Source organism: Cuculus canorus, chromosome 15, assembly GCF_017976375.1.
Source record: "Cuculus canorus isolate bCucCan1 chromosome 15, bCucCan1.pri, whole genome shotgun sequence".
Lineage (NCBI taxonomy): Eukaryota > Metazoa > Chordata > Aves > Cuculiformes > Cuculidae > Cuculus > Cuculus canorus.
In genome coordinates, this window is record NC_071415.1 from 10,865,482 (window position 1) to 10,881,030 (window position 15,549).

The 15,549-nt window shown below is 45.8% G+C and overlaps 1 protein-coding gene across 4 annotated transcripts in view; it reads left to right on the plus strand.

Moving 5' to 3' along the window:
• Positions 1–3,388: 3,388 nt before the first annotated feature.
• Positions 3,389–15,549, plus strand: part of SMURF1 (SMAD specific E3 ubiquitin protein ligase 1) — a 45,633-nt gene continuing 33,472 nt past the window's right edge. For all 4 annotated transcript variants that reach the window (XM_054080724.1, XM_054080725.1, XM_054080726.1 and 1 more), the window contains exon 1: positions 3,389–3,604. In XM_054080724.1, the coding sequence (XP_053936699.1) occupies positions 3,550–3,604 (55 nt within the window). In that variant the 5' untranslated portion in view covers positions 3,389–3,549. The remainder of the gene's footprint in view (positions 3,605–15,549) is intronic.

Genomic DNA, 15,549 nt, shown 5'->3' on the forward strand with positions numbered 1-15,549 from the left:
CTTCTGGCTTTGTACTTCTTGCCTTTTTGTTCCTTCCCCCCATGAGTTGTAGTTGCAAACAGTGTAAACTTTCCATAGTGTCCTAAAGCCTTGAAAAAAAGGTATTGGAGCTCTTTGACAACTTTTCTAGATGGAAAGTACAGTTGGAAGTCTTCTAACTGCACTAAGCTGCTAGAGAGCAGTGGGTTACCACCAAATCCAACTGGATCTTGAGGCCTGCGCTGAAACTTCTTGGCCTTTACTGGGAGTGGCTGGAGCAGCTCTGAAAGAGGTCTTGCCCTTCTGCAGGTACAACCACCTGCATGCTTGAGGAGATGCTTCTAGAAGAGAAGGTGGGTCACTCTTGCTCTGTGTGCTATTCCACATGGAAGTACCAAGAGTCCTTTGGCAGCAGGGCTGTGTTGGGGGCAGCTGTTGCCATGGGAGCTGATTCACCTCTCCCCTGCAGCTCTGCCTTGAGCTGACTTTCCGCAGTGAGGACCTGTATTTCAGGTTTCCGTTGCATGTCACTCTCACTTGCTGGGAGAAGTCATCCTTCTCTAAGCCCTCCACCTTGGGTCTCTAGCTGCAGGCTGAGCAGAAGGTGAGGATGGGGTTGATGTGGTGCTGAGTCCAGCTTGCAGCAGGTACTGGTTCTGTCCACCCCAGCAACTGTGTACTGCCCTGCTAGCAGGTGTGATGTACCCCAGCTTCATAACAAGCTGCTGGATGCTACTCCATCCTTGTAGCAGTGAGGGAGCGTGGCAGGTTCTACCTCATACCTCTTAGTGAGGGAGCGTGGCAGGTTCTACCTCATACCTCTTAGTCACAAGAGATTGAAGCCATCACAAGGGCTTTGCTCCATGCAAGGTGGGGATGGCAGCTACCTCTTATCCACTCTGGGGCGTGATGCTTTAGAGTGACCTTGGGGTGAGTTCAGGGCTTTGCTTCTGCACAGGCAGTGGGAGGTGATGTGACAAACTCAATCAGAAAAGAAATCTCTCTCTCCACCCTGGATCTGCTCCTTGGAGGGTTTATTAATTTCTCCTGCAGATCATCTAAGGGGAAAAAAGGGAGCTGGTGGTTAAAATCTGGTTGTGCTCTGTGCCCTCAAGGAGGTGTGCAGCCCTGATTGTGTGTGCTAGAGCTGAGTATTGATTAATAAAATGCTGGAGCTGATGAATTGCAAAGTGCTCCTTGGTTTGTTTTTTTTGGGGGTTGTTTTTTTTTTGTTTTGGTTTTGGGTTTTTTTTTGGTTCCTTGAATCCGAAGTTACGTGCTTAAAACTGTGATCTAGCAATGCCTGAACATGCTGCTGAACCAAGTGTCTGAGAATCCTTTGTTTGTGCCTGTCTTCGCATAAAGGGCTCTGGCTTGGTTGTGTGCATCATCTCATTGCTGACAAGGCTGATACAGCATCTGGAAATGGTCAGATTTCACCAGGTAAAATGAATCTGAGGCAGATGCTTCCTCAGTGTAAATGGAGATGCAGACCGGAGCTGGTGTCTGTGCAGTTGCCCTGACTTTGAATGGTGGGGCATCCCCTGCTTGGGTCCCTTATGGGTGTTTGGGCAACAGGGTTGCTGTTTGCTGATGCTCTGCTGACTAAAAGCAAGGTAAAAAGAGAAAGCGTAGAGCTATTGGACACTTTTTCTGCTGTCCTGCATGTTCTGGATGGAAGCCTGGGACCAAAGCTGCTTGTCTCCACCATTGGGATCTTAAGCTGCAATAAAATAGTGGCCCTGTAGCCCTCACTGTGAGGGAGAGTAAAGCATACCTTATCTAAAGAGTATTGCTGTGTGCCTACCGTGCTGTGCCACAGGGCAAGCACAGCGGAGGTGGTGTTTGGTGTGGTGTGGCTGGAGAACTGGGACCAGTGCCTGCTGGAACGGTGAGGCTGCTGGGCTGTACCTGCCTGCTGCAGTGCTGTGGGCGGGTGAGCAACCTACAGGCATCTGCTTGCCCAGTTAATTGGAGCTGCTCTCTGATCGCTGCCAGCCCCAGCTCTCCTGCCCAGGGCACACGCAGCAGCCGCCAGGGCAATTTTGGCTTTGATGCTCTGGGGAGTTGGAGGCACCAACTTCTCCCAATGGGATGGGGCATCCCTGGGGACCAGCAAGGGGGAGATGCTGCTGTGCTGCTCCCCCAGAGCAGCTCAATGGCTCTCAAGAGATGCACAAAATAGTTTCTTCTAATTAAAGCCTCCTGCATCCTGGCCCCAGAGGAGCATAGAGATGGCTGTTCGGTCTCCATGTCACTGGAGAGCTGGAAAAGATGTTTCAGTGCCCTTGGTGGCCTGTTTGTCCCAAATTAGGACCCAATTAATTCATGCATATGTACCAGGGTCTCTCCTAAAGTGCTTTTCTGCCAAATTGTTCATTTTCTATTGCCACGGGTGCATCCTGTAGCCTCCCCAGCACCATGCAGGCTCGTTGACTCTGGCTTTGCAGGAGCAGGTGAAGGGGGGTTTGCTGGTGTCTCCAAGGCAGCAAACCCGGAGCCTGCAGGAGCTTGGGACGGAAAACTGATGGTTGGTGAGGAGGTGGGAGAGATGGCTTCGGGCAAGTTCAGGCGGGCAGCATCCAGGCTGGGGATCGAGCCAGGTTAGTGCTGCAGGGCAGGGGAATGCCTGGGAAGGGGATTTTAAGGAAGAATTTGGATGTCCAAAAGACCAAGCTTCCAGATCTGCTGCTACACCTGATGCTTGGCTGTAAATCATTGAGGCCTTTTCCTCTTCTCCATTGCTATTTTGCCTTTTCCCTGGAATTCATGGGGAATTTATGCACCCCTATACACCCTCAATGCTACCTCCACGCACCCCTACACACTCCATGCCACCCCTATACACCCCTTTACACCCTCCATGCACCCATTTACACCCTCAGTTCCCCCTGCACACCTTTACACCCTCAATTCCACCCACCTGCGTTCCTACACATGCATTTACATCCTCGATTCCACCCCTACGTGCCCCTTTACATCCTCAATTCCCCCCTGCACATCTATATGCACATTTACATCCTCAATTTTACTCTCTGCACCCCTATACACCCCTTTACAACTACAATTCCACCCCATGTACCCATTTACACCCTCAATTCTACCCGCCAGCACTCCATATGCGCATTTACACCCTCAATTCCAGCCCCTGCACCTCTATACACCAATTTACACCCTCAATTCCAGCCCCTGCACCCCTATACTCCCATTTACACCCACAATTCCACTGCCGCCAGGGGGCGCTGCCGCTCCCGCGCATGCGCCGCCCGCCTCCCGACCTTCCCATCATGTGCCCCACCTCTCCTCTCCATCTCGCGCCCCGCCCTCCTACCTTCTCATCATGGCGGTGCGGCGCGGCCGATACGCACGGCGCGCTGACGTCACAGCCTTCCGCTGTGCGTGCGGGGGGGTGTGGCCAGGCGCGCGCTCCGCGGCCGGGCGGGCGCGTTCGGCGGGGGCTGAGGCGTGAGGCGCCGCCGCGAACCGGGCACGGAGGGCCCGTATGGCGGGGCGGCGTGGGAACGCCGGGTGATCTCTCTCTTTCTTTCTCCCTCTCCCTTGTCCGACGCGATGTCGAATCCTGGGACCCGCCGGAACGGCTCCAGCATCAAGATCCGCCTCACAGGTAACGGGGCCCCACATGCCGTGGGGCTCGGCCTCCCCTCCCCTCAGGCCTCCGGGGGCTAAGGGGAAGGGAGGCCGGGCCCGAGGCGATGTAGACCGTGAAGCCGAGCTCCCAGTCGCTGGTGAACTTTTATCCGCCGTTTTTCAGCCCCGTTTCCGCCTCCGTGGCTCCGGGGAGCCCCTCTTTGATTTTTATTTATTCATATTTTTGGCTTGTTCCCCCTCCCTCTCCCGCTGTCATGTAGACCTCGCTGAATGCTTGGAGATAAAAATTGAGGGGGTTGTCCCTGTCTACCGCTCGCTTTCCGGCAGAGCAGGGCACCCTGCTGCTTCCTTGGAGTCTCTTCTGTGCCTTTTCTTTGAGGAATCCCTGTGATACCCCCTCCCGTGGCACCCAGCCTCTTCCTGGAGTCTCCTCTGCACTCTGTCTTTGGGGGTTCCCCTTTCTGACGTCTCCCCTCCATCCTCCCTTTGGAGGAGTCCTTTTGTCCCCTCCTTCCAGTAGCTCAGGCTACGCTGCTCCTTTCTGGAGACTCTTCAGCACGTTCCCTTTTAGTGGGGGATCTCTCTGACAACCCTCCCCCGGCACCTTGTCCCTTCTGCGGTCTCTTCCTGGGTTCCTGCCCTGCAGGAGTGGTCCTTATGTCGCCCTTATTCACCAGACTAGGACACCCTACTCCTTCCTGGGACCTCTTCTGCAGCTTCCCGTTTGAGGGCTTCCTGTGGCACCCCCACAGCACCCTTCCCCTTCCTGACGTCTCCCCTCTGCCTTCCCTTTGGAAGGGTCCTTTTGTCCCCCACTTCCAGCAGGCGTGGGCACCCTCCTGCTTCCTGGGGTCTTTTCCACACCTTCCACATGGGGATGATCCATGTATGTCCCCCATTCCAGCACGACAGTGTAACCCACTCATTCCTGGAGTCTTTTCTGCACCTCGCCCATGGGGATGGTCTTTGTGTCCCCCATTTGCCAGCAAACCAGTGCACCCAGCCCCTTCCTGGGGTCTTTGCTGCAGATTCTTTTTCGAGGGAGTCCCTGTGACACTCTGCTCTGGCACCATGCTGCTTTCCAAGGTTGCTTCTGCACTTTCTCTTTGAGGGATCCCTGTGACACACACACCCCTGGCACCCTGCCATTCTTGGTATCTACTCTGCACCTTCCTCGAGAAGTTTTTGAGGGCTGCCTGTCTTGCAGACTGGCTTTCAGCAAAGCCTTTCATGATTTACGTTAGCTAATAAATCCCCCCAGCAGCCTCCTGTGTGTTGAGGAGGAGAACTCGGTTGGTAATAGGAAAACGGGCATTTAGTTGCTTTTATCTTCTTTTTTAGTAGGTTTTTTTTTTCCTCCTTCCTCACAACTTGCCCTCAAATCACGCATTTAGCTCTGAAGTTCCCTCCCTGAGTGAGAGGTGACCCAAAAGCAAGGTGGGTTGTACCTCCTTACGAGGCCTCTGTGAGGGCACATGGGTGGATAAGCCAACTTCTGTTGCACCCTGAAAGATCTGGATTAAGTCTTGTGGAAGCTGTGCCAGTCGATGCTGAGACTGCTTCTTTAATGGGAAGAGACACAGTTTGTGCTTCTTGAGACTACTGTGTGAATTATTGATAAATAAGGCCCAGTCCAGGCTTTCAAAGGCAACAGGTGAATGCGTGGAGATCTCGGTGCTACACTGAGTCCCTGGCATTGATCTGTGTGGAGCTGGTTCTGTGAGTGCATAAAACATTGTCAAACAATGAGAAAACAGTGCTAGTTAAACTCCTGGTACAGGTTAACTTGCCTCAGGCACATAAGGCAATCAATCAGCAGCAGCTCTCCCAAAAACATCCTCATAGTCTTTTAATCCTTTTCTTGATTTTGCACTGCTTGTGACAAGACCAGAGTTTGTGAGGATACTATATATCTGACGTTTCTTTTCTTGGACGTGAGGGAGCTGAAAATATTTTTAGGGTGTATGGCTGATGTTTGATCTGAAATTAGTTTTGTGGTGGTGTATCCTAAATGTCAGCTCAGTCATTAATGTGGCATATTCTTATGCAAGTTAGTCAATAAAAATGTTGGGAGCTCAGTAACTTACTCTGTGGTCAAAGTCCTTCTGAGCTGGAGGATGCAATTTGAATAACAGACAGAAGCTGTTGGTTTTAATTTTAAAGGATGAATGCTGCATCAAAATGCTTTCTTACATTTAACACGCACTGTCTCTCTCCCAGCTAAGAATGTTTTCTGGAAGAGACTGAAGTTTCAGTTTATTGAACAACTTGGTGATTTTTTTTTCCTTTTTTTTTGTTTTAATTTATATTGAAGAAACCTCACATTATCTGTTTTTACAAGCATGCAACCTGGGTGGTGTGACAGAAGTCGCTGTATTTAATAAAAAATAAATTGCTTTGGGAGAGGTTGAGCTTTGGGATCGTTAGGCAGTGCTCTGTTCATGGCTTTGCTGCTGACTTACCTGTTTCAAAGAGCTGCAGCCAGCGTGGCTTTTGTTTTCTCATCTGTTTTGCTGTTGGGAGATCTGGGCAGATTCAAATCAAGACAGAGGACTTTTTCTGTTATGATTTACTGCCTGCATTGTGTTTCCTGTGATTAGAGACCGTTTTTGTTTTGTACTACTGAAAATAGCTGTGTAAATACCACTTAGTCTAAAGGGACCTGTGAGTGGTGCTTTGTAAATGGGAGGTGAACAGGGGTAGAATCTTTCATACTTAAAGACGTATTTTTTTTCCTTGTATATTGGAAGGTATTTCTAATTGGGATTACTTTATTTGCATGAATATATCTAAAAGTTCTGGAACCTCTGATGACTCTCAGAAATTATCTTCCAGCTTATACAGAATGGTGTCATTCCTATCCCAGTACAATTCATAATGAAGTAAAATGGGAAATAATGCATCCTGTTTAGAAATATAAACACGCATCCCCCAACATGAGCAAGTAAGTTGGATGGCGAGTTAAAATGACTGTCAGCTGTGCCTCTCAAACGTGCTAATCTCTTCTTGTATCTCAGTTTCTCCAAAAGCCTGCACCTCTTATTTCCATCAGAGCTTTCACCACTGCTGGTGATGTAGGAGCCAGAGATATTCATGGCCTTGTCTATTGCCTCTTGGAGCAGTTTTAGGTGAAATAAGGTGAAACTTATTGCTACGCCTGTGGTCTCTTTCTATCCGTATTGTATTCACGGTAGAGCAGTAGTGACAGAATTATCAAAGCAGGGATGGAAATAATAGAGTGATATAGTGGGCACATGTGCTTGAAATGTCTGCTCAGGACCAGCTGGGTCAGGGAAGAACACAACCCAGGGCCAGAGGACCTTCGCAGAGCACACATCCGTCTTCCACGGATGTGCTTCTCTGAAACCGTTGTTTGCTGCTGCAGTCACTGCTCCCTGGGGAGGTTCCAAAGGGCTCATCATCTCCAAGGCTTACATACGTCTTGCTCATACTGTTATATCACCCAGAAGGACCTGTGAAAACTGCAGTCTCATTTCGCTGGGTTTCGGAGATGTTCCTATTCCAGGTAGCTTGCAGTCAAAGGTTGCAGATGGAATTGGAAAGACTGTAAAGAAGTGGACTAAACATATAACTTTTCTACCAAAAAAAAGCTGCAAGTTGTGTTCTGGCGTTTTCAGCAGTGAGATGTTAAAACCTGGCTGGCTCCTGGTAACGTGGTGGAACTGAGAAAAGATTGGGAAGGAGAAGGCATTAGTTTAAACTTTATGGATCACTTCATAGGTGGAGCAAAAAGAGGGGGAGGATCTCGTGTGTAAGGTCGGGTGGCCATGTTGAGGGCTGATGGCAAAACTGGTTTCCTTAACAGAAAAGAGAAGTTGGTTTAGCAGAAAATAGAAGTAATTGTCTCCAAGCATCACACTTAGCAATGTTCAGAATAGTCAGGGGTGTAAAAATGTGTTCCCCTTTGGTAGACCTGGACAGGAAGGTCCAGGGCTGCTGGGGCAGTTGCAGTTTTAGTGGGAGGATGTAGCCGAAAGCCCTCCTAGGTGTGAGGGACAGGAAGGTTCAGTGTTGGAAGCATCAGGGATGAGTGAGGAACATGACGAGGAAGTGGATGGTTTCTGTGAGGTGGGAGAAAGAGTCAGAGGGAATTTGTAGGTGAATCATTTGATTCCTTAGGCAAGGTGGCAAAGAAAGGGAGCAGGGAAAGAGGTGATGCAGATGAGTATTGTGATCACCACTTTCAGTTCACTGTGGTCAGTACAGTTTAGGAAAGTCCCAGCTACAAAAGCTGATGAGCTGGTAGCTTTTTGCAGATATGCCTTTCTAATTTAAGGAATGCATAAAATACAGTGACTTCAGGCAGAAAACAAAGTATTACGTTACCTTAAGAGCAGTGTTCGCATGGGATTGTTATGAAGGCACAGGCTAAAGTGTGTCACAAATGTCAGTATGTTTTGCTTCCCTTTCATGACTGCTGTGATATTGATCAGTGCAGCAAAGTTAACGGAGTGATCAATGGATCAATGGCACCACTGATATTGGTGACCTGGACAGTTTTATGTCCCTTGCTCAGAAACAATGAATGTTAATGTAGGGATCTTTATATTAGACATAGTAAATACTCCATAGTTGGCTGTAGCTTTATGGTCGTATGTTATCAGGACTGGACTATAGGTTACAGGCGAAGAATGCTGGTGTGGGAAGGCAGGAACGGCCAGTGGGTCAGTCCAGGCTGCCTTGGTGCTTGGAATTTAACATTGAGCCAGTTTTGTGCAATGGGGAACACTGTCGGGAAGAAGCAGTTTAGTAGCTCCAGATTTATTTAGCATGGTAATCTGGGAATGTGTTGAAATCTGTCTCGTTATTTTCTTCTCATAAGGATTTTCTCTGCTCGGTGTCTTCTGGGAGCGGATTGCTTGGTTGTGGTCGGAGTGCTGGGCTGGAACGCGACGCTGAGCTTTGCCGCAGGTTTCCTGTGTGATGCTGAGTGTGGCGCTCAGCGTGTCTCTGCCTCGCTTCCCCATTTATGATCTGAAGTTGCGTTTTTGTGAAGGTACATTTGTGGCTGTTCAGTGGCCCGTGGATGTGGATGGCAAAAGGCTGGGGGCACCTAACTATGTGACTTTGTCAAAACCCATAACATCTTGCTCTCGTGGGGGAAGTGCAGAGAGCAGCCTTTGCAGGGAGCCAGCTGGCATCTTGGGGCTGCTGGAGAAAGAATCCAAAGAACAGCAGAAGCCATGGGTAGTGAGTCTCCCTTTTTTGTTTCTCTCAGTAAGTCAAAGCTATGCCAGCACCATTGTCCTGCTAGAAGTAAATTACTTCTCCAAAAGGATTTGGTTTGAATATTGCCCTCAGGAAGGGAAAGGAGAAACAATAACTACTTTATTCCTAACTTGAAACTTTCTTTAACTGAATGTCTTCACATAAAGAAATGCAATTTGGGATGTGGCTGTGAAGTTACGTAATAATTTCTTCTTTTTATTCCATGCTACCGATAGTCTAAGAACAGTTTTGTCATCCGTTTCCTTCAATGGCTTTATCTCATTTCTAACATGTTGTAGGATCATGCTTTCTCTTTGTGTTGCAAAATTAATCATCAATTCTGGAGTAACACCAGCAGAGCTCCCAGTTTCTCAATGAGGAAGTTGATTTTACACCGCAATATTGTGTGTGCCGCGTAGCTGACCTCTTACTGGCGGCAACTCAGAGACTGCTGAAACTGCCACTATAGATAAAGATAAACGAGAGCCCTCGGTGGTTTTTGTGGCTGGGTACAGCATAATGTAGTACAGTATGGAAATGCTGCCTGTGTGTGTGCGGGTTTTGGAGGTTTACCTGGATCGCTGCCCAACTTGAAGCAAGTCCAGTTGACATGCTTACCATTGGATTAATCTGGTTAGATTACTTGCTGCTATTTATGGTTCCAGAGTGAACAACTCACTTGGCTGCCTGGTTGGTTTGGGCCGTGTTGGCTGAAGTGGTGTGGTGGGGCAGAGTGGTCTGGAAGAGACTCAGTTAAATCGGTCTGAGTAGTAAACTCATGAAGTTTAGGTATGTACAAGCAGAGCAACTCCTGTAAAACTTGAGTGAGGAGAATATTAAACCAGAAATGGCTAGAAGAGACTGATTCTCTTTTTCCCTAAATGAGGAATTTAATCTTTTTTGTTAGGTTTTTCCATTATGATTCCTCTGTAAGTAGTCAAAATATGACTGTGAAAAGGCCCGTATTCTGGGATATCATTGGAAGCTTTTACCTGTAGTAGTGCTTCGATGTTTTGCATGAAAACTGATGCTGATTTCTTCTCCTGGAGTGAAACAAAATTGTATTACCCTGTTACTGCATATGGTTTGTTTTTTCCCCACACTAGCAGTTTGAGGTGGAAAGGAGTCGGTGAGATATTGAGTCTCGAGGTGTTTTTTGACAACCACCACATTTTGTCCTGCGTGGATCTGTCTAGATTTTGGGGTATGGTCGGTATTGAGGTCTTGCCTTTAGTCCTCAACACTCTTGCTGACACCAGGCTGCCTCCCCTCTTGGCAGTGAGGACAGCACTTACAGCTGATTGACTTCCATCGATTCCATCTTGATACCGTCTCAGTTTCTTTAGCATGTGTTTTGGAAAGCCTGAAGTTGAGCATGCAGGTAGGGTGAGTGCTCGTGTTACGGCTGGTAGTGAAGAAGCTGCACTGCTCACAGACTGTGACATTCCAGGTGCTTACAAATGAATTCCTGCAGGTAATGCCGCAGTAACTCAAGGCATTATCTCTTCACTGCTCTGCTGGACCCTCATTGCCAAAAATTTATCACCCACCTCGAGAAAACTGTCAGAATAAAGCAGTGCTCATACTTCAGCTGCTTCAGTGCAGATTCAGCTTCTCCACAAAAGTCTAGCTTTACTAGAGCTTGTTTAGTAGCATATATCAATTTATAAAAGATATATTAAAGTATTAATGTAATATAGGAAGAAACCTGCATCTGTGTTTGCTAAAGAAGAGTCAGTAGGTCCATAACAGGTTATTTCACATGTCTTTGAAGGAAAATTCAGTAATTTTGGAGAGGAGATTGCTGGGGATATTCTTCCATCTTTACCTTTCTTTGTGAGAGCTGTAAAAACAATGAGACGACAGAGCAAAGTTTTTCTTTCAAATATTCCTTTATGAACTGACAGCTGCATTGGGAATATTTGGGGGTGTACGAGCTGGGTGATAAATGTGACCATCTTCTAGTTGAATTGGCAGCATAAGCATACATGCTGCTTTAGGAAGGATCTCTCTGTGGGGTTGTAATAGTGTGATGCCTTCCTCTTCAGTAAGTCATTTTTGTCAAGTTAAAGGCCAAAATTCGAACTGGCTTGTTGTCAAGGACACTAAGCACAGCAGGCAAAAATCCCCAAGGCTACCCAATTCACAGCATTGATGGATAAAGCTGGCAGAGCACGGTTTACTCTTCCTCCCCTCCCCCAGGAAAAATCCTCTTCCCCGTTTGGTTTTTTTTGAGGATATGGACACTATTATGCATACTAATACAATTTAACAGAAAGTATTTAAATGGAAGGTTTGTTCTTCTGTTTGTGGGTAAAACAATCCGTTATTGTTTGGGAGTAATGCTAAAATAATGCACAATTTCCCCCGGGACAGCGTGGTGCTGCAGGCTGCTCTGCCGTTCCAGCTGTGCTCACCTCCACCACAGCTGCAGGGGATTGTCATTGGCAAAGGACCGGCTCCAGCAGCGCGTCCCAGTGAGCACCGGCTCTTTGCGCTGGCTCTTGTGTGATGAGGCAGTTCACATGGGTTAAGCTCATAATCCAAAATCGTGCTGTTATGACCATAAGAAATGATAGCAAATCCTGCGGAATTAGGTGTTTGTAATAGCTGTGTTTTACACTTTGATTTCTGATTCTCTTGTCATAATATACAGCAGCCCATTTAGGAATCAAGGGCAATGTTAAACCACACTATTAACTTCAAGTGTTATTGACCACTCGAATACTCCAGGAATATTAAGCATCCCTGAATGTCCTTGCTAATGCGCAGTTTTAGCCATGGTTGGTTTTTTTGAGCAGTACATGTTTCTTTCTCAGTTGATGATGAAGAAGCCCTGCTGAAGAAAACAGAATTTGATTCTCTTGCTTTCATAGATGACACAGTATTATCTTTCTCTTGCAGTAGTTTTTGCTTTTACTGGTAAACCAGTAGTAGGGAAAGCAATATTTTTTTAATAGGATGGAGTCTTTTTTCCTCAGGTTGATGAGTTCTTTCTCGATGGATTTTATTATTTGGATTAAAATGGCACTTTTTGTGTGAGGGAATTGGGAGGAATTGCATTTTCTTTGACCTTTTCATATGTTTGCAGTTTTGTCTTCCATAAAAATCTACCTGTTTCCTCTAATGCTTAGACTAAAATAACACCACGTGTTCTTAGCAATTTAGTTTCCATCCCTTGTTTACTTCACAAAATGACAAATTAAATTTCATGTGTTAAAATCTGTTCTTCTCACTGATCTCCTTACTTTCTAGGACACTGTATTAAAAGCTCTCTTTTGTATTTTTTTCCTTCAATAGGTTTTTAACCTTTATTTTAAGATAGTTGCCTTTTTATTGCTTGTGCATTCAAGGCATCTGCAAACATCTCTTTTTTCATGGTCCTGGCTATTCTCCCTCACACCTCAATCGTGGTTGGTGTTGCATCTCCAAAGTAAACCAAACATCACAGCAGAACATCCAGCCCCTGTGGTCAGTGCTTTACATCTTCAGTACACAGGGTTTGTGGCCTAAAAAGTTTCCTGAAAGGGAAACATCTATTGAAATGCGAATGTTCCATTGTACTGAAGAGCAAAAGCAGGAAAGCAAAAGTCCAGACTGGAGATGAAAATTACAGATGTGTACAGATTGTGCTGCTGCTTTAACAGCTTTCTTTTTGACTACACAAGTGCAGGGTTTAGAAAAACAAGGGATTTCAGTTTGATTCAGACTCACAGTGATTGATATACTTCCAGGGGCAACCTTCTTTATCCTGGCAGCCTATGTGTTTTGGTGTTTTACCTGTGTAGAACTTTAGTTCAAATTCAGAATTAAAATGCAGAGGTGTTGTATTCTACAAGCATAAGTCTAGTGGGTATCTCGTTGTTGAAAAAGGCTTCTTTAGCATTCATGGGGAAAGAATTAATTCAATTTGGTAAACTTCAGATTAGAGTTGAGTTCGTAATTTGTTGTAAGGTAAAGGCCCGATATCAGCCTTTCAAAGAAAGGCTGGGTAGATATTCTGGGCTCTTGAGATGACAGGTACTGTAGTGTTGGATAGGGGTAGTGATTCCCAGCATTATCGCTTGTATCTCTTAAAAACATCTGCAGACAGTTAAGTATCAAGCTCAGTACTACGAGGGGCATGTTCAAGTTTCATGTGTCTGTAAATACTGTTAAACAGCAGAGCAGAAAGAAGAGAAATGGCTTGGAGGAAAGGATAAATGCCTGAAGTTTTGGAACTTTCAGAACTTGCAGAGATCTTCTGCCTATTTAACTTCCCATCTCCCACGTATTTCTTACATGAAGCATTTCTGTGCTCTGATCTGCTAATGCATTTAACCCACTCCTGAAGTTGTTTTTAATCAGAGTGAAAATATAATGCTTCTGTTGGGGTTCCCCTTTCACAGATGAATCCTGCAACACAGGGGAGGTAAGGTTAAAAGGCATAAGTGATGTTAGGGTGCTGGAAGGTGTCAGCAAGTGGGTCAAGTTGGAAACACAGCATGGTCCACCAACCTGTGAATGTACTGGAGTCAGAGGAGGGCTCCAAATTGTGAACTTACACTTAATGGCTTTGTTCAGCTTGGTAGTTGTGTAATGTAACCAGGTTAAACTCTGGTTTCAATTTCTGCCTTTGCATCTTTTCCCAGAGAGCCCTGTAAGTCATTAAATAATCCAACATTAAATTTGCCACAGTAAGAGCACAGACTGTCGGAATAAATGTCTGGCTCTTTGTAAGACTGACTTCTGCATATTGTGCAATAATTACCTAAAATACAGCATGCTGCAGACACAGCTAATATGCCATAAGAGGAGCACCTCCGTCTTATTCCTTCTTCCCAAGTTTTTAGGGTATTGAACGTTAGTAGATTTTTTCCAGGATGTATTCATTAGCTGTCTATGTTATAGCCCAATAAACTAGCACAGGTATGAGAGCCAGTCTGCCAGACTGACACCAGCATGTAGCCTCTCGATCTGCTTAGGGTAATGTGATCAGTGCCAGTAATTCCACTGTCACCAGCTCTTATTAGCAGTGATTTTACCTGGACTCATAGGAGACTTAAGCAAACAAAAGAAAGATGTAAATGGGTACTTTTGTATTGTGTTCTTCAGTTTAAAATTAAATACCATATCCAAGTTAGAAAGGTCTGTCTGGTACCAGGGTAAATAATATTCAGTGTAATCCAACTGCTTGTCTTGGACTTGAAGTCACAAGTGATTTCTGGTTTTTTTTGGTTCAATCACAGAAGTAATTTGACTTGTCTACAAGTAGTGTTTTGATAAACTTCAATAGATATTAACAAACGAGCCATCAAATGGCATTTATAAAAAGTTGCTTGGGAAAATGTGTTGTAAGGAGTCTGCAATTCAAGGCATTTCCTTCACAGGATGCTTATCAAGTCTGCATGCGCTACTTCCAAACTGAACTAGAGCATGGATGAGAACCGTTTTTGCTAGAAAGGGGGAAAAATAAAGCCCAATTAGAAAGCAGCACCAGTTTTTCTTTTTATATCATTGCCTGAGGATGTAAATCCTACAAGTGCACGGGGAGAAAATAGACTTTGAAACACCAGAAGGAATCAGATTAAGCTGTGATGTCTGAGATAATGCTGGTAGTGTAAACACGATCAAAATAGTTATTGTAGGAGTGGTGAGTAAATACACAAGAAACCTTTGGATAAACTGACTTCTCTTGGATAGTCTATATACCAAGGAAAGGCAAAATGTCCTGCTTGTTTCCTTGATATTCTTACACTGGAGAGGCTGTATCAGGCAGAGCAGCTGCCAGTTGTAAGGTTGGTCATGCTTCTAGATGCCGGTGTAAAGAGTGTTTTTTTTTATGGTAGCAGCAACCAAAGCCACGTGCAGGAGGTCCTGGTCAGAGCTGCCAGAGTCTTCTGGGGAGATGGGATTAAGATGTTGAGAGACAAGGGGGAAATGATCCAGCAAATGTTTTTGCAGGGATTTCTTCTAGATTGGAAAGCTGATACTAATCAGTTTTCTAGGCTTCTAGTGGTTTCACAAATCAGCAGTGAACTCTAGCACACAGAAGCTGTCTATTTTAGGATTTGAGGAGACAGTGCTGCCTTAGTTCACCATCAGGCTGATGGATAAACTTATGGGACAAGCTTAATCTTCTTTCCAGACTGAAAAATTACCAGGCTGAAAAAGGGATCGCACCTGTCATTCTCCTCTTAACTAATTTTTGGCTGCTATTCCAATTTCAGTCAAATTTGATAAGGGCAGAGGAGTTATGCATACAGGGCCTCCAAGACTTGTGGAGATTGGTAGCATGGCAGGCTGAATCCCTTTTCCCTTGCCCTACCCATGCGGCCAGAGGGGATGAGGAGGGGTGCCCAGTCCTGGGCGTGTGGACAAGAGGTATTGAAGGAGCAACCTGAGAGAGAGGGAGAGGGGCTCTGAGGAAGGAAAGGGAGAAAAATAAAGTCCCCTACCCCTCTGCAGGTAAATAAAGCTTCATTAATCAAACTCCTAATTGCAGGACCAAACTGAGAGTGTCTAGGGGTTTTGATGAGTTTTGCTTTCTCCCAGAACTTATCAACATTCTCTGAAGAAAAATCCGGATGACTTTATCCCACACCTGCAATAACACTCCCTATATGTTTATTTGACTTAGGGGGTTTGTTTTGCTTTTTAACCCAGATGAAATTGTGCATCAATTCTTTACACAAAGATTGAGCTGCGTCCTGTGAGCACATTGCTTACAGCATCAGCCAATGCATCAACCTC